General features: G+C 35.8%; 1 protein-coding gene across 1 annotated transcript in view; it reads left to right on the top strand.

Moving 5' to 3' along the window:
* DPP10 (dipeptidyl peptidase like 10) overlaps window positions 1–19,172 on the top strand; it is a gene marked incomplete at its 5' end in the record, with an annotated part of 707,293 nt that overhangs the window by 3,025 nt on the left and 685,096 nt on the right. The window contains one exon of the mRNA XM_053698006.1: window positions 6,840–6,954. Within this exon, the coding sequence (XP_053553981.1) occupies window positions 6,840–6,954 (115 nt within the window). The remainder of the gene's footprint in view (window positions 1–6,839; window positions 6,955–19,172) is intronic.

Raw genomic sequence — 19,172 nt, forward strand, 5'->3', positions numbered from 1 at the left:
TAACAACAAATATTGGCATTCTGGACGCAGTATATGAATGGTCCATTTAACAAAGGAAACTGGTTTAAAAAGCTGAAACTGTTACTTGGATTATATTTAGTTTAACTTTAGCAAATTGCATAATGTTTAATAGTAACCCCCCCCCCCCAAAAAAAAAAAATAATAATAATAAAATAAAGCACTTTGGGACAGATTATGAGTGGTGTGCTAACAGTTATACGCGAGCACATCAGATGTAGCACTCATATTACAAGTTGAAAGTGAATGCAAGCGCTTGAGTGCCATTTAAGTTAATGTCGGAATAGCGCAACCTCAAACCTTTGGTTTAATGTTTCGCAAAACAAAAGTGTCACAAAACATTAGAAAATACACTCATAATAACACTGTCTGATAAAAAGTATAAAAATACATATTGCACAAAAGTTATAAGGGTTCAAAGATATGAGGTCTCAGGCAGGCAATGATAAATACTGTACATATACATGTCTAAATAAGTATATGTATGTATATTTATTATTATGTATGTATATTTATGTGTGTACAGATGTATTTATATGTATACATGTATTTACAGACATATATACACATATAAATACATAAGTGTACATATATAGACAACATACACCTTCTTGCCACAGCTCGCATTGATGTGCAATCCTGGATGAGCTGCACTACCTGAGCCACTTGTGTGGGTTGTAGACTCTGTCTCATGCTACCACTAGAGTAAAAGCACCACCAGCATTCAAAAGTGACCAAAACATCAGCCAGAAAGCATAGGAACTGAGAAGTGGTCTGTGGTCACCAGACTCACCACCTGCAGAACCACTCCTTTATTGGGGGTGTCTTGCTAATTGCATATAATTTCCACCTGTTGTCTATCCCATTTGCACAACAGCATGTGAAATTTATTGTCACTCAGTGTTGCTTCCTAAATGGACAGTTTGATTTCACAGAAGTGTGATTGACTTGGAGTTACACTGTGTTGTTTAAGTATTCATTTTATTTTTTTGAGCAGTGTATATATAAGTGCATTGGAGCCCTTTGCAGTCAAGTAGATAAAAACATGAAAAAACATATTTATGCAATATTATATGTTGTATGTATTTTTAAATAAATATATATATATACATATATATATATATATATATATATATATATATATATATATATATATTATATATATATATATATACCTATACATAATCATATTTATATATATATATATATATATATATATATATATATATATATATATATATACACTGTATTTATGAATAAATAGAATAAATTATGCTATGTGAAGAACATTGGAATGTGAACTATTCATATTTTCATGTTGGGTTAGTGCACTTAAGAATATGCAAACATGTTTACGCTTGAGGAGGGTGTTATGTTTTTTCCACTTTTTTATTTTTGCTCCTTTGACTTCTATGGGGGGGGATACCTTAACGTGTTCGTAATATTCTAAGTTTGGCTTTTTGCCAACATTTCACCACCAAATGCGATCAAATAAAAAAAAAAACCGTTAAATTCTTTACTAACTTTTTCACAAACTTTAGGTTTCTCACTGAAATTATTTACAAACAGCTTGTGCAATTATGGAACAAATGGTTGTACATGCTTCTCTGGGATCCCCTTTGTTCAGAAATAGCAGACATATATTGCTTTGGTGTTGCTTTTTGGTAATTAGAAAGCCGCTAAATGCAGCTGTGATACACATGTGTATTATGCCCAGCAGTGAAGGGGTTAATTAGAGAGCTAGTAGGGTTAATTGTAGCTTTAGTTTAGTGTAGTAGACAACCCAAACTATTGATCTAGGCCCATTTTGGTATATTTAATGCCACCATTTGACCGCCAAATGCGATGAAATAAAAAATATTGTTCGCTTTTTCACAAACTTTAGGTTTCACACTGAAATTATTTACAAACAGATTGTGCAATTATGACAAAAATGATTGTAGATGCTTCTCTGGAATCCCCTTTGTTCAGAAATAGCAGATATATATGGCTTTTGTGTTCTTTTTTGGTAATTAGAAGGCCGCTAAATGCTACTGCGCACCACACTTGTATTATGCCAAGCAGTCAAGGGGTTAATTAGGTATCTTGTAGGATTAATTTTAGCTTTAGTGTAGAGATCAGCCTCCGACCTGATACATCTTACCCCCTGATCCCTCCAAAACAGCTCTCTTCCCTCCCCCACCCCACAATTGTCTCCACCATCTTAAGTACTGGCACAAAGTCTGCCGGTACTAAAAATAAATGCGCTTTTTTTTTTAAGGATATATTCCACTGTGTAGTATCCCTTTTAGCCCCCAAACTCTCTGACCCCCCCAAACAGCTCTCTAACCCTTCCCCCTCTACCTTATTTTCCGTCATCTTGGGTACTGGCAGCTGTCTGCCAGTATCCATATTGCCATATAATTTGTTTTTTTTATGTTTTTTTTTACTGAAAAAAATAAACTTTTCTGTAGTGTAGCTGCCCCCCCTCAATGACCTACCCCCTCCCAGATCGCTTAGATCCAATTCCCCTCCCTTCTCTCTCCCTCCTTAGTTCCATAGTGTAGGGTTCCCACCGGCTCCCGCCCCCGTGCGTAGGCCTGCTTGCGCGCCCCATGTGCCCGCCCAAGTGCACGCCCGGCACCCACGTACGTGATCCTGTCCCCTTCTGCCAGATAACTACCAGTGCTGGGCACCCACCCGTCTCCCTGCTGCTGCTCCCACCCACCAACGATCGGCACCATTGCTGGCCTATGCAGAGAGGGGCACAGAGTGGCTCTCTCTGCATCGGATGCCTAAAAGATGTTATTGCAGGACGCCTCAATATCGAGGCATCACTGCAATAAAATGAAAGTGGCTGGAAGCCAACAAGATCACTTCCAACTCTTAAATCCCCTGACAGCGTACTTTGTTGGTCGTTAACAACCATTTTTTGTACGACGTACACTGTACGTCGTTGGTCCTTTAGGGGTAAATATAACTGTGTTGGTTATGCAAAACTGTGGAATGGGTAATAAAGGGAATACCCATCTTTTAAACCAATAACAATTCTATTGTAAACTGTCCCTTTAAGTTACAATCAGGTTCTACCTTACAAGCACACAGAACCAATATAGCATACAGGCTTGTGAAGCAGGTGTTATATGTTATGCAAGCTGGGTAAGACACCTCTTTACTATTTGGCTGGTGATCTATACTATTAGTTTAGTGATGGATATGTTTTAGAAAGTGTCTCTCTCTCTCATATATATATATATATATATATATATATATATATATATATATATATATATATATATATATATATATATATATATATATATATATATACACACACACACACAGACACTCACACACATACAAATACATACATAAACACACACACATTCACAAACACACACACAAATACATACATACACATACATACACACATACATTCATAAACACACACAAATACGTACATACACAGACATAAACACATACATTCATAAACACACACACACAAATGCATACATACACATACATACACACATACATTGGTTCTGCAATGCAACAGTCAAATAATGAAGAAGTTAGCTACTGGAGATATGAGATGGCTCTAAAAAAGAGAGTAAAATCAAGGTATACTATACAAAAGTAGGCATAGAATGCCAGTGAAAGAATCTATGCCAAACAGATGCATAGCAGAATGTTCCAAATCTGTCCGTCCTCCTCATTTAGAACAGCTTGAAGCGTCCCCATAATTACACTTGGCTCTGTTTTGGGGTGATGTACACATAGTGACACCTTGTAGTTTCTCATGCTTAATGTGTTTACCATTTTTAAACCCCTGACACAGCCAGTATCTATCTTCTACATAATCTGTGCCACTATCCTAAGCTTTGGCCAGTTGGACACCATCCATATGAAATAATGGCAATGTAAATCATATCAGAGGAGTCACTGACTTTGATTCTAAGGCTAATTTTCTTGCTAATCTTTTTTTTTTTTTTTTTGAGAAATTAGCTCATATTAAAGTGCATGAAGACCAGTTCATAAATTACCTGATGATACATTTATTGCATAGTTGATATTGAGTGCCTTCTGGACAGAAAGCCCTAAAACACTGGGGAATTTTGCTGTTACTTCAGAAAGGATTAAATGTTCTGATGATTGCATTAAAGGGACATTAAAAGTCACAATTAAACTTCCATGATTGAGACAGAATATGCAATTTTAAGAGACATATTTACTTATGCTATCAAATTTACTTTGTTCTCTTGGTACTCTTTGTATCCTTTGTTGAAAAACAATCTAGATAGCCTCTGGTGTAGTGATGTACTGCTGGGAGATAGATTGAGAATACCCCCTCCCCTTGTAGAATTTTAATTCCTCATCTGTAAGTGTGTCTTGAGTATTGTATTTAATATTGGTCTAGAAGATCGCTGTGGAATCTGTTGGCGCTCTACAAATAGCTGATAATAATAATATTAATATTGTACGTTAACATCACTCATCAGTTTTGCACTCATATTATAAATCCAAAGTTATTTTTTATTCTTCGAGCGATAGTCTAGGATGCGTTAACATCTGCATGTTGGATAGCCCGAGTGAGCTAAATTACACACATAATATACTTCTATGGGGCAGGCAGTAAAACTCATGTTGTATTTCGCTTAAGCTGATGGTCTGATGGTCTGCAAGTAGTGGAATTCTTCATGTGGTCCTGCACTACATTAATAATTATAATGATTTACTTTTTGCCTTAAAAAGTGCTACATTTTACAGCTATATTTTGGATTGCACTTCAGTCCAACCACTAATAAAATGAGAGTTTTGGCAGAGTTACAATGTTTGGTTAAACAATTCAAACATCCATTTGTAACATAGACTGTGCGTTATTGCACAAGGTCACGCAAAAAGACGACACTCTGCCCAATTGATTGTTTTCCACTGTTAATCGAGACCATTATGTTTAGGGTATTTTACTTTTTTTTATCCCTTTGGAAAAATCTCTGCAGATTTCCGTGCAAGCAGGACTTTATTTGTTTGCGGGAGTTAACACATACAGTTATTGCTTCAGCAATTAAGCAAGGAATAAAAATCCTAATAAATTAGAGCATTTCATTTTTGAAATATACTATCCATTTAAAATGCTAAGATGAGTGTTATGAGTTAATGCTGTTCATATGATTTAGCTGCAGCAATCCTCAATGGAAACTGTGGTCTTACATGTGTACCATTACATATATAAAACATTATTTAGATTTTCACACATATGAAACATGGATGTTTATATTTGGGTGCTATTGCTTTTAAACCAATGTCTGGCAAATTCACCTGCACTAAGATGGTTAAAGGTTACCTATTTTCAGATTATTATTTTTTTAAATGAAAGCGACTTGAAAAGTAGCCAAATTTAACCGACTTGTCTAAAGCTTACCTGATTAAAAACAAACTTTAAATAATTCAAAACAGATGGAAAAATATTTCAAACAGCACAAAATTGGTTTAAACAAGTTTTAATTAACTATTTAATTAATTAAAGTTAACTTTAACTGTAAAAATGCACAAATTTAAAAAATATTAAGGGGAAGTATGTTTCTCAAAAAATATATATGCATATTTTTAAAACTGTTGTCAGTAAAAATGTAGGGGCATAGGTTAAAAAATAAAGAAGGGTATGTTTTCATTTTAATTGTGTTTAAATGGACAGTCTAGTCAAAATTAAACTTTCATGATTCAGATAGGGAATGCAATTTTAAACAACTTTGCATTTTACTTTTATCATCAAATCTGCATTGTTCTTTTAGCATTCTTTGTTGAAAGCTAAACCTAGGTAGGCTCATATGCTAATGTCTAAGCCTTTGAAGGCCACCTCTTATCTCGGTGCATTTGGACAGTTTTTCACACATTGTGCTCTATCCCATGGAGTTATTTACGAGTCAGCACTGATTGGCTAACATGCAAGTTTGTCAAAAGAACTCAGATAAGGGGGCAGTCTGCAGAAGCTTAGCTACAAGGTAATCACAGAGTTAAAACATATATTAATGCAACGTGTTGGTTATACAAAACTGGGGAATGGGTAATAAAGGGATTATCTATCTATATTAAAAAATAGCAATTCTGGAGTAGACTGTCCCTTTAATAATCTCTCTATATAAACTACCCTAAATGATGATTAACTGATCTACCAGCTAAAATCTTACACATGAGTTCAGCTGTTGTAAGGTTCTGGGAAAGAGTATGCACCTATTGAATATCTGTTTCATTGACTAACTATCATCCAGAAAATGATTAATTAAAGAAATAAAACAACATTTCAGTACACATTTATTCATTAATTTGCCGTCTTTTGCTATAGAATACCTCTGAAAAAAATATATTTGTTCCTTACTCCCCATATAATCTGTAGAACCTCCATTAGATTTAAAGGGATATAAAAGTGAAAAGAAAAAATTAAATGCACTAATAAGTTAGAACATTTTATTATTGGACTATTGCTTGCAAAAAGCTATTTATTTATCGCTGCAATGGTTAAGCGCACAGTTAAAGTCAGCTCCAGAGCAGCAATGAAGTACTGGGAGCTAGCTAAATACATTTGATGAGGCAATGAAAATTTGTGTACCCACCAGTCACCAGCTAACTCATAGTAGGATAGGGCATTCACATTTTCATTCTTAACCAAGAGAAAAAAATGCATATTTGATAATAGAAGTGAATTTAAAACGTTTCTTAAAATCACATGTTCTATCTGAATCCTGGAAGTTGAATTTAGACTTTCCTATCCATTTAGTAATATATACAATGTAATAAATAAGTTGTGCTTTCTAATAATCATGAGTAACTTGTTGTTTGTCTAGGAACTGGGAAGTAACAGCCCTCCTCAGAAGAACTGGAAGGGTATTGCCATTGCTCTGCTGGTCATCTTAGTGGTGTGCTCCTTGATAACATTGTCCGTCATCTTATTATCACCAGGTGAGTCTCATCAGCGCTTTTGTTTTGCTGTTATTTTGAATGAAACAATCTCTTATTATATACGGCACATACCTTCCCTTGATGTACTGCAGAGCTATGAACAGCTTTCAATGACATCTTGACAGCCAAGCACAGCACACGCCAGCCCGGCGCACTTAGCTGGGAGGTTTATGTCAGGTTTGTTTCTGCTTTTGTTGGAAAGCAGAATTATTGAAGCAGCCAGAGTTATTGTCACAACCATTATTAGTTAACAGCGAGTGTTTTCTCTCAGAGTGAAATATATAATCATGTTTTTCTTGACCTGCTCACCATCAAATAAATACATGTAAAAGACACTTGGTTAAAACAAAACCTGTATTTTATGTGCACAACGAGAGACAATAAATGAGCAGAATGTTCTGAGTCTTATTGGCTTTGAGCTATCCAAAAAACAAATGAATTCTGTAAGAGCTTAGCTGAAACCCCTAGTATGTCATTAGGCAATAATTCATTAACAATGCAATTCTGTGTTGTACTCACCAAGGGTTATAATTGTAGGGTTAGTAGGATAACATTAACCAGTTTAGCAGAGATCATAATGTCTTCTATCCATTGGTACATGAATGGCTGTATCTTAAAATGTGTTAAAATATGCACTTAACATTATATTCCCTGATGTAAATCAGCCTTGTTTCTCCATGTTCTAGAGCAGTGTTTTTAAATTCCAGTATGCAGAGAACACTATCAGGCCAGATTTTCATGATATCTGAACTAGAACACTGGAGAAATAATCAACTCATATATGAGAGCATTTTAGTAACTATGGTTACTGATCAGCTGATTAACTCACACGTGCTCTAATTCAAATACCATAAAAATCTGTCCCGCCAGAGACATGAAATTCAAAGTAAAGCTTTCATGTGTGGAATTAAAAAATAAATTCCAATTAACTTATGTTATTCAATGTACCTCTCTCTTTTTTTCTTTTTTTTTTTTTGTGTGGAAGTTTAGCTCCTCCTTTTAAAGGGACAGTAAACACTGAGATTTTTATATAAAATGTTTAGGAAGCATAATGAAACAACTTTCTTTATTTTTTCTCCTTTTTACGCAATGTAGTTTTGAAAATTGAGGATTTTGTAATTCTCAGAACTTGATATACACATTGCTGATATACTCTGCATATCTTTCCATGTTTGGCTATTACTGCAAAACAATCAACTTGTCTTTAACCCTTTAACTGCTGAGGTATTTCCACCCCATGTGCTGAACTAGTTTGCAATCTTTAGATGCTGCTTATATTTAGGTCCTACTGTAGGTCATTTTCAGTGAGAAACATACACATATTATATATATATATATATTTTAGGAGATCCAGAAGATTCAAATTGTACCATTATTTTTATGTATATATTGTGACATGTAAAAAAACGTAGGCAAAAAGTGTGAAAAAAAAGCATTTTTAATTAAAATTTGAAAGCGACGTGAAACCCATTTTTTTCTTTCAGGATTCAGATAAAACATACAATTTTAAACAACTTTCAAAATTTACTTCTATTATCAAATTTGCTTCATTCCTTTGCTATCATTTTCTGAAGGAACAATAATGCACTACTGAGAGAGCTAGCTGAAGACATTTAGTAAGCCAATCACAAGAGGCAAATATATACGCAGGCACCAATCACCAGCTAGCTCCCAGTAGTGTAGGCTATGTACATACTCTTTTTCAACAATGGATACCAATAACACAAAATACATTTGAAATAGAAGTTTATGTAAAAGTGTCTTAAAATGTCAAGAGCTATCTAATTCATGCAAGTTTATTTTTCACTTTCCTATCCCTTTAATAAACAATGTTATAAAAAATAGTGTGTGTTTTTTCCCCCCTCTAAACATTATAGTAAAAAGAAGGGGGTTATCCGCATATAAATAAGGGGCTTTCTGTATAGTTATGTAACTTTAATCTGCACATAAGGGCTCCCATGAACCTCTGTGCAAATAAAAGGAATTTTTTTAACACCAGGTGGTCGCTATTAGCAAACTGATTACCTGGCTATTACAATTAATACAAGGGCTTTATTTTTAAGAGGGGCTTATTGACTTTGAAACAAGGGGTCTCTAGGCTCTTTTGAAGGCCTGTTAGAGTGTTATTTATATGTTGTGCTTAAAGACATGTGTGAACTTTTATTTTTTTATTTTTTAAAAAATAGTGTTTATTCCCCCAAAGCTAACTTAAAATTACCTTTCAAATGCTGGGTCTTGAAGGTTTCTAGGACTTAATAGAGAAGAGATCGAGGGGTTTGAAAACCAACAACTCCATCCAGCTACCTTAAGCCCTCTTCTGTTTGGTGACACTTACAGGGCATGGTGAGCTCACTGGCATTCCCAGATTCCCCTGCGATGCTGAGCCGTAGACCACCAGGGATTAGGTGATAGTGCGAGGGGGGGTGCAATGAGCTCTGAAAGTGCCCCCCCCCTGACGACACGTGGTCATCATCTGCAGTAAGGGGTTAAAGGGATATGAAACCCAAAAATGTTCTTTTGTGATTTCAAAAAAGTTTCCAATATACTTCTTTTATCAAACTTGCTTAGTTTCCATGTTATTTTTTTGTTGAAGAGATGCCGAGGTAGGTGTCTGGAGCGCTGCATGGAAGGAAATAGTGCTAACAACTAGTTTTCTTGCATAAGGATAACATTAACATAACATAAAATGACATACTCTGTCTGAATCATGAGAGATTCATGTCCATTTAAACTAATCACTGTGGCTAGCCTTGTCTGCAGACTTAAATACATCCTAATAAGGCTAGTGGATGGGGGGACTTGGCTGTTCCAATTCCAGCACACAAGATGTTAATTTTGTTTTAAAACAGTTTACGTTTGGCTGTAAATGTAGTTGATATCAATACAAGAGAAATGTGTTGTAATCACAAGGTTTTTACTGTCATTTAAGAGAATACTGAGGGAGGCTCAGGGATGTCTGAAGCCTTTAATGACCGTAGAGTTTGCACCATGTTTGTAACAGTTATACATGAAGTGCTCAAGACATAGGTACATTTCATAAAAGAAGACAACTAGATTTTTTTTTTTGTGTACTTTATCTAAATTGTGAAAGTTTCATTTTGATTTCCATGTCTCTTTAACACAGGAGGATCTAGAGATACAGACTTAACAAAATGATGAATGATAAATATTTTAGATCATGTCAATTTGTGGTTTTATATTCTGACCTTCCTTTTAATACATGCTACATTCTGTGAGATAGACAGATGTTAATGGCTCTTTAGATGGAACTGCATTGTTAAAATGTCTGGATAATTTATTGAGCTTTGGCCCTCTATTAAACAATGTCCATAGACATTAAGGAGAAGCAGTAGGATACATTTATTTTTTGCCATTCTACATACACATATATAGCAGCTCTGTCTAGTTATAGGACACCAGACACCCAATACAATCTCACTTTCAGTGACAGCAAATTAATGATAATACCCATCCAGCAACATACAATGAATGAGAAGCTGCAATGTTGAGAACAATATGCTTTTAATTAAACTGTCTTTAATAATTCAGCTAATGCTTGTGATATTTATAGCTAGTTATACTGGAAGGTTTATTGTGAAGGGAAAAATAATTTAACATCAACAAAAAATAATCATGCAAACAAAGGACCAGAGTTTAAACATTCTAAAAATATGTTATGATATTAAAGTGAAGGTCAATTTTCATCAATGAGTGCCCGGTTTTCAAAAATATTTTTAAAAACAGGGGCACTTTCAATGATGAAAATTTACATTGCACTGGATTTGAAGAAATACTTACCTTTTACTTCTGCAAAGCCAGATCGCCGATCCCAGGCTCAGTTCCTCTGTACTGACGTCAGAAATGACAAAACCGGCTTCCTCCAATCATGGCTTGCACCCCAGATCGTCCAGCTCGTGATGCCCGGCTGTGATTGGAGGAAGCCAATTTCATCATTGCTGTGGTCTACAGCAGGAAGAAGAAGGAGGGGGATCGTCGATCCGGCTTTGGAGGAGTAAAAGGTAGTATTTCTTCAAATCCAGTGCAATGTTAATTTTCATCAATGAAAGTGCCCCTGTTTTTAAAAGTATTTTTAAAAACCGGGCACTCATTGATGAAAATTGACCTTCACTTTAAAGCTGTTTGAAAATGAAGCCTTTCATTCCTGAGAACAAAAGCTCATGGGCTGTTAAGGACACCTCCCATAACTGTGATGACAAGAGAATACTTCCGCCAACCAGAAAACAAACAATAGTAGTTATTTTTCATCACAGGTATATCCAGTTAAACAATAAATAATTAAATAAATGCATAAAATATAGTATTGTAATAATAAATACACTCATTTAGTTGCAATAGGGAACAACAAATTATTAACCTTAACTCAAGGGTCAAAGCCCTTAATATTGCCAAACTCATTCTAGCCGTTGTTAGTTAATACTAGGTTTTTAAAGACACAATAAACCTTAACTTTTACTTCATTGTAGATTTTACCTCCTTTTTTTACTTCATTGAGCAAGGCCGCTCCAGCGTGCTCTGCCTGTTGTCAATGTGAAGGGCAGTAAGGCGTATGATTGGTTGTATCACCTGCAGGCACTGCATTGAAAGTTAAAGCTAAGGAATATGGAGGTTTAAAAATATAATTTAAATCTCAATTTTTATACTCAAACATTCAGTGGATCAAGAGTATCTATCAGCCTGACAACCTAGCTGGCTCCGCCCTCCTTCCTCCTCTCCCCCCCTTTAACTTACTTTGAGCGGCTTTTGCCCGCTGCTTTTCCCCTTCCCAAAACCCATGAAGCCAACCCCCGCCTTACCTCAATATTTTTCACATAAATATTCTAATCTGTGATCTCTCAGTGCAACGCGGGGATCATTTCTTAATCCTCATCTTATGCAAAAATACAAAACTGAAGTCCCAGTTTCGATAATCCAAATTCCTAGTTAACTACTTTCACTGCCTTGTCAACTTTAGTCCTCTTCTATACCTCTAGCCAATATGAGTGTATCACTCTGATAATAAGTGTTATCATGCTCTATTTTTAAACTCATAAATATATATTAGGCTGGCATAATTTGTGATAGTTGACGTGGCAATATTTGTGTAATAGCACTGTATACCTATCATTTGACATTGTTTGTGGATTTATCTCCTTTGTTACAATTGTTTACGACTTCAATAAAAATTATTAAAAAAAAAATAAAAAAATATATATATAATTTAAAGGGATGCTAAACCCATTTTTTTTTTCTTTAATGATTCAGATAGAGCATGCAACTTTAAACAACTTTCTAATTTACTCCTATTATCAATTTCTCTTCATAATTTTGCTATCTTTAGTTAAAAAGCAGGAATGTAAAGCTTGGGAGACGCCCCATTTTTGGTTTAGAACCTAGATTACGCTTGCTTGTTAGAGGCTAAATGTAGCCACTAATAAGCAAGCTCTATCCAGGGTGCTGAACCTAAAATGGGCCGGCTCCTAAGCTTTGCATTCCTGCTTTTTACATAAAGATAGCAAGATTATGAAGAGAAATTGATAATAGAAGTAAATTAGAAAGTTACTTACATTGCACATTCTATCTTAATCATTAAAGAAAAAATTTGGGTTTAGTATCCCTTTAATTTGCAAATTCAGCTGAGAGGGTAAATAAAAACACAAACATGTGATGCATGTACTGCTCTCTATACAGGCACATTTTTGATCACCAGGCCCCTAGTGAATCCTAAAGGTCTTTTTTCTTAATCCGGGTGCTCTGAGACTACAGTTGTTTATAAATAGAAGAAAAATCCCATTCCCTTCTATACATTTAATCAAGTTTTGGGCATTATTAATTTATTTATAATTTTACATTACAAATGATTCTTCCACATGTTAGTTATTATGTTACAATCTGATGTAACCCTGGCTTGAGGTGAATTCTAACTCTAAGAAGTATATGAGTATATGATGCATTTGATCCTCATATGAGGGACACAATGACAAGTAAAATTGATATGCTTGAAATTTGAAATTTAAACTTCATGACAGTGCCCCTAAAAAGATATTTTGAGATGTAAACAAAATTATACCAAGAGGTATCCTTACAGGAACCTAAGCTTCCAGAAGTAGTAGAAGAAAAAGCAAGAACACAATAAAAAAGCTCTCCTATAAAAAAGAAATAACATTCACCAAGATTACAAGTTATGCGCTAAACCGGGTGCGTAAATAAAACAAAAAAATTTGCGTTATTGCACTTTCCATAGCGCTGCCATTACAATTTAAGCCAAAACTTTATTTTGTTGTGCGGTATGGTGCTTTAAGCTCCATACCGCACAAAACCCAAGGCCTGACTTTACGTGCTCATGCACGTTTTCCCCCATAGACATCAATGGGGAGAAAGTGTCAGAAAAAAACTAACACCTGCGATTGCGGAATGGCGATCACCGTAACACAACCCCATTGATGTCTATGGGGAAAAGAAAGTTATGTTAAAACCTAACACCCTAGTCTAAATACCCCTAATCCGCCACCCCCGACATCGCAGACACTAAAGTTATTAACCCCTAATCCGCTGCCCCCTGACATTGCTACTAATAAACTAAACCAATTTACCCCTAAACTGCCGGCCCCCCACATAACTACTAATAAGCTAAACATATTAACCCCTAAACCGCTGCCCCCCCACATTGCTACTATTTATATATAACCTTTTGACCCCTAAACCACCGGCCCCCCACATCGCAAATCACTAAATTAAACTATTAACCCCTAAACCTAACACCCCCTTAACTTTAAATTTAATTTACAATATAACTATCTTAAAATAAATAAAAACATACCTGTGAAATAAAAAAAAAATAAGCTTAAACTATAAATAAACCTAACATAACTATTTTAAGAAAATAAAATAAACTACAAAAAAAACCCCTAAATTACAAGATTAAAAAAACCTAACACTACAAAAAATAAATAAAATCTATCATTACCAAAAAATAAAAACGCTAAAATTACAGAAAATAAAAAAACACTAAGATTACAAAAAATAATAAGTTAAATTATCCAAAATAATAAAGATTACACCTTATCTATTAGCCCTATAAAAACAAAAAAAGCCACCCCAAAATAAAAACACCCCCTAACCTAACAATAAACTATCAATAGCCCTTAAAAGGGCCTTTTGTAGGGCATTGCCCTAAGTTAAACAGCTCTTACCTTACTAAGTCCCCCCACAACCAACCCCCCAAAATAAAAAAACTAACTCTAAAAAATCCTAAGCTACCCATTGCCCCTAAAGGGGCATTTGTATTGGCATTGCTCTTAAAAGGGCAATTGGCTCTTTCACTTCCCATTAAAATAAAAAAGCCCTATTCTAAAAAAAAAACCCACCCAAAAAACACCCCAGGAAATCTACTCAGTTCCTGAAGTCCAAGAAGGGGCGAGAGGTCTTCATGCAGGCGGCGACATCTTCCTCCATCATGGGGGCATTTCTATCTTCATTTCGGTGGCGCTGAGCTGTCCAGGACCGGCAGCGACATCTAGCGCAGAACGTCCTCTTCATGCGATCGACCGCCGCACACTGAAGCTTGAATGCAAGGTACTCCTTTTATATTGGGGACCGTTGCATTCCTATTGGCTGAAAAATTAAAATCCGCAAATAGGATGAGAGCTGCTTAAATTCTATTGGCTGTTTAAATCAGTTAATCAGTTTATTATAGTATTTGCAATGCGGGAGGGTGGTGGTTTATGGGTTCATAGGTAGTTTATGGGTGTTAGTGTACTTTGTAACATTTTAGTTATGAGTTTTGTGAAACATTTTTGTTTCGCAAATCCATAACTACTGGTCTTACATTGCGGAATGGATCAGGGCGGTATAGGCTATAATGCAAATATTTTAGCTAGACCACAGGACCTGTAATACAGCTGTATGGAAATCCCCCACTCAAAAGTCATTCTTTGAGTGCAGAATGGATCGTTGTGTTACAGGCTAAAATGGTAGTTATACCGCAGTGACTTGTAATACGGGAGACCTGCCATTCCACGCGCAATGGCCAATTTTTCAGCGGTATAGCAGTACCACACCATACCGCAAAACTTGTAATCTTGGTGATAGTTAGAGTTTACATATTCAATAACATCTCACCCTATTAAAAGATTTCTTAACCTTATCATCTACAGGGATACTAGAAATACCAGGGCTCTCTGCCTCTTGAGACATATTAAAAGGAAAAACTCCATCAGTGCTGATCCTTCACAATAGGAGGTTTACAGAATAAAATAAAAAAACACTGCTTGTCTCAGTTTCCCGACCTACCATGTCCAAAAAGGTCTAAATGAGTGTTTTGAAGCAAGCTCTATTATTTCTTAGTTTTTTTACACCTCAGTTATGTGAACTTCACACCTGCTTACGTTCTTCCTTCCCATATAGTGATTTGGACATAACAGGGGGGATTATGAGCAGTGCCAGTTTCAGTAATAAAAAAGGGAACTAGAATAAAAGATTAGTGGTACATGATGGGACAAACATTTCCCCTCTAGAAAATCTAATAAGCCTAAATGTTTGGAGCTCTTTAACAGTGCTTTGGTGCTAGTCTTGTGGCTTGGCATTTCTTAGTGGGTTTTAAGTGAGGCATATGTAGGGAAGAGAAGGTATTCAAAGCGACAGTAGGACTGGGATCATCCTGCAAAATGTCAGGTTGGGAGCTCTAGGTTTAAGTAGTTCCAAGATTTTTAAAGAGACATATTAACATTCGGCTAGATTACGAGTTTTTCTCAGTACTAACTTGCAAGTTATTGTCACCGCTCACCTCCCTACAGCGCTGGTATTACAGGTTTACAAAAACCCGGCATTAGCAGGCAATGTTGCAGCATAAAGCAAAATTGAGCTCCATACCGCACTCCAATACCAGTGCTGCAGTGAGCTGCAGTGAGCTGGTTCGATTTACCCATAGACATCAATGGGGAGAGCCGGCTGAAAAAAAAGCCTAACACCTGCAATAAAAAAGCGTAAAGCTCCGTAACGCAGCCACATTGATTCCTATGGGGAAAAAAAAGTTATGTTTACACCTAACACCCTAACATAAACCCCGAGTCTAAACACCCCTAATCTTCTGCCCCGACATCGCCGCCACCTACATTACAGTTATTAATCCCTAATCTGCCGCCCCCGACATCCACGACACCTACATTACACTTATTAACCACTAATCTGCTGCCCCCAATGTTGCCGCCACCTACATTATAGTTATTAACCACTAATCTGCCGCCTCCAACATCGCCGCCACCTACCTACACTTATTAACCCCTAATCTGCCGCCCCCAACGTCGCTGCCACTATACTAAATGTGTTAAGCCCCAAACTTAACCCTAAGTCTAACCCTAACACCCACTAACTTTAATGTAATTAAAATACATCTAAATAAAACCTACTATTAATAACTAAATAATTCCTATTTAAAACGAAATACTTACCTGTAAAATAAACCATAATATAGCTACAATATAACTAATAGTTACATTGTATCTATCTTAGGTTTTATTTTTATTTCACAGGTAAGTTTGTATTTATTTTAACTAGGTAGAATAGTTAGTAAATAGTTATTAACTATTTACTAACTAACTAGTTAAAATAAATACAAATTTACCTATAAAATAAAACCTAACCTATCTTACACTAACACCAAACCTTACACTACAATTAAATAAATTACATTAATTAAATACAATTAACTAAATTACAAAAAAAACTAACACTAAATTCGACAAAATAAAAAAGAAATTATCAAATATTTAAACTAATTACACCTAATCTAATAGCCCAATCAAAATAAAAAGCCCCCCCCAAAAAAATACCCCCCCCCAGCCTACAATAAACTACCAATGGCCCTTAAAAGGGCCTTTTGCGGGGCATTGACCCAAAGAAATCAGCTCTTTTACCTGTAAAAAAAAAAAACAACAACCCCCCAACAGTAAAACCCACCACCCACACAAACGAACCCCCCAAATAAAATCCTAACTAAAAAAACCTAATCTCCCCATTGCCCTGAAAAGGGCATTTGTATGGGCATTGCCCTTAAAAGGGCATTTAGCTCTTTTTCAGTCCAAGCACTAAGCTAAAAATAAAACCCACCCAATAAATCCTTAAAAAACCTAACACTAACCCCCGAAGATCCACTTACAGTTTTTGAAGACCGGACATCCATCCTCAACGAAGCCGGGAGAAGTCTTCATCCAAGCGGCAAGAAGTCCTCAATGAAGCCTGGAGAAGTCTTCATCTAAGCGGCAAGAAGTGGTCCTCCAGAGGGGTAGAAGTCTTCATCCAGACGGCATCTTCTATCTTCATCCATCCGGCGCGGAGCGACTCCATCTTCAAAACATCCGGAGCGGAGCATCCTCTTCTGACGACGGCGACTGGAGAATGAAGGTTCCTTTAAGTGACGTCATCCAAGATGGCATCCCTTGAATTCCGATTCGCTGATATAATTCTATCAGTCAATCGGAATTAAAGGTGAAAAAATCCTATTGGCTGATGCAATCAGCCAATAGGATTGAGCTTCAATCCTATTGGCTAATCCAATCAGTCAATACGATTGAGCTAGCATTCTATTGGCTGTTCCAATCAGGGCATGGAATTTTAAACTACTTTCTTAATTTACTTCTATTATCTAATTTGCTTCATACTATTGATATCCTTTGTTGAAAAGCATATCTAAATAGGCTCAGGAACTGCTGATTGGTGGCTGCACAGAGATGTCTCATATTATTGGCTCACCCATGTGCATTGCTATTTCTTCAACAAAGGATACCAAAGCAATGAAGCAAATTAGATGATAGAAGTAAATTGGAATGTTTTTAAAATTGTATTTTCTATCTGAATAATGAAATAAACACTTTGGGTTTCATGTCCCTTCAAGGCCCAGAATTCCCCAAGACCCACAGTTTTAAAGGCAATCTCCAGTTCTTTCAAACATTGTGTCTTAGGGCTGTAAATTTTAAACTCTGTTTAAAAAGATAGCCAGGTGATAGCCAGGTGATCATTATGCTAATAGTGTATTCATGGGAGCGCCTATGCGCAGATAGAAGTTATATAAGTATACTCAAATGCTCTTATATAAGGATAAACCCTCTTTTGTGTATGAGTTGTTGAGACCACTATAGTCAGGTGATCACTGTCTGGAGTATAAATGGAGTAAATTGACCATGTGTATAGAGGCCATCGAAAGCCTTGTCGGAATTAGGATAGGCCCCAGCTGCAGGATGCAGTATAAGTGCTCAACTCTATTATAGCTACTCATTGTATGCATGAAATGAATTGTGCTGAAATGTAACAAAAATATGGTACCAGAATACAGATTCATGTATTTTGTGTATCAGTTTGGTGTCTAAGGGATTCTTTATTTATTTATCTATTGGATTAGAATGTTATTTTTTTTTTTTTTTTTTCTCAAGACAATGCAATTTATGGCTGTTTGGAATTTAGGCCTAATAATCAAGTCTTTATAAATAGGAAACGATTAGAACTATAATAAAGCCCTATCTACCAGTCTGTTACAGCCCTATACAGTATAATTCATGTACAGTGCACACATTCATGTATATAACAAAGAGAGACATCCCATATTCCACATGTTGATATACAGAGAGCTCTGCACACTTCACCTCCTCATTCATGAAGCCTTATGGGTAGTCATAAACTTTTAAAGCAAATCCTTCATATGCACATAAATACATATAAAGATATTCATCATGAATATATGCAAGCACTATCTATAAAGACAAACATAAAACAGTAGCAGTGTGAGCTATGTGTACAATGTGCATATGTTTTCTTTATACTAACAAATTAAGGGTGGAAAAATGAGCTGGATGTTGCTTGCAGGGCCCATGTGAAGTTTGCCTACAGTTTGGTTAGATGGATGAGTGTGTTTTGATGAAGATAAAGAAGGTTTTTCCACAAGTTTGTGGTGCCTCATCGTCATTTCCTGCTTCTACACAACTACAAATTGCTTCAGTTTATTTATTATTTCAGTAGTAACAGTTTGTAAATTATGTGTGAACTTATATTTTCTATGAATTCTAACCTTAATTTTCTTTTCTTTTAATCCTTCCTTACTCTCCTTGTTGCTCTATATACAGCACTAGATAAATACAAAAGTCACAAGCTTGCAAATTCATGGGAGCTGGCACTGTTAAGATTTTGTTTGTATCCCAGGACAATTGCTGTTTATGCCATTGGAGATAAAG

Source organism: Bombina bombina, chromosome 1 (genome assembly GCF_027579735.1).
Source record: "Bombina bombina isolate aBomBom1 chromosome 1, aBomBom1.pri, whole genome shotgun sequence".
Classification (NCBI taxonomy): domain Eukaryota; kingdom Metazoa; phylum Chordata; class Amphibia; order Anura; family Bombinatoridae; genus Bombina; species Bombina bombina.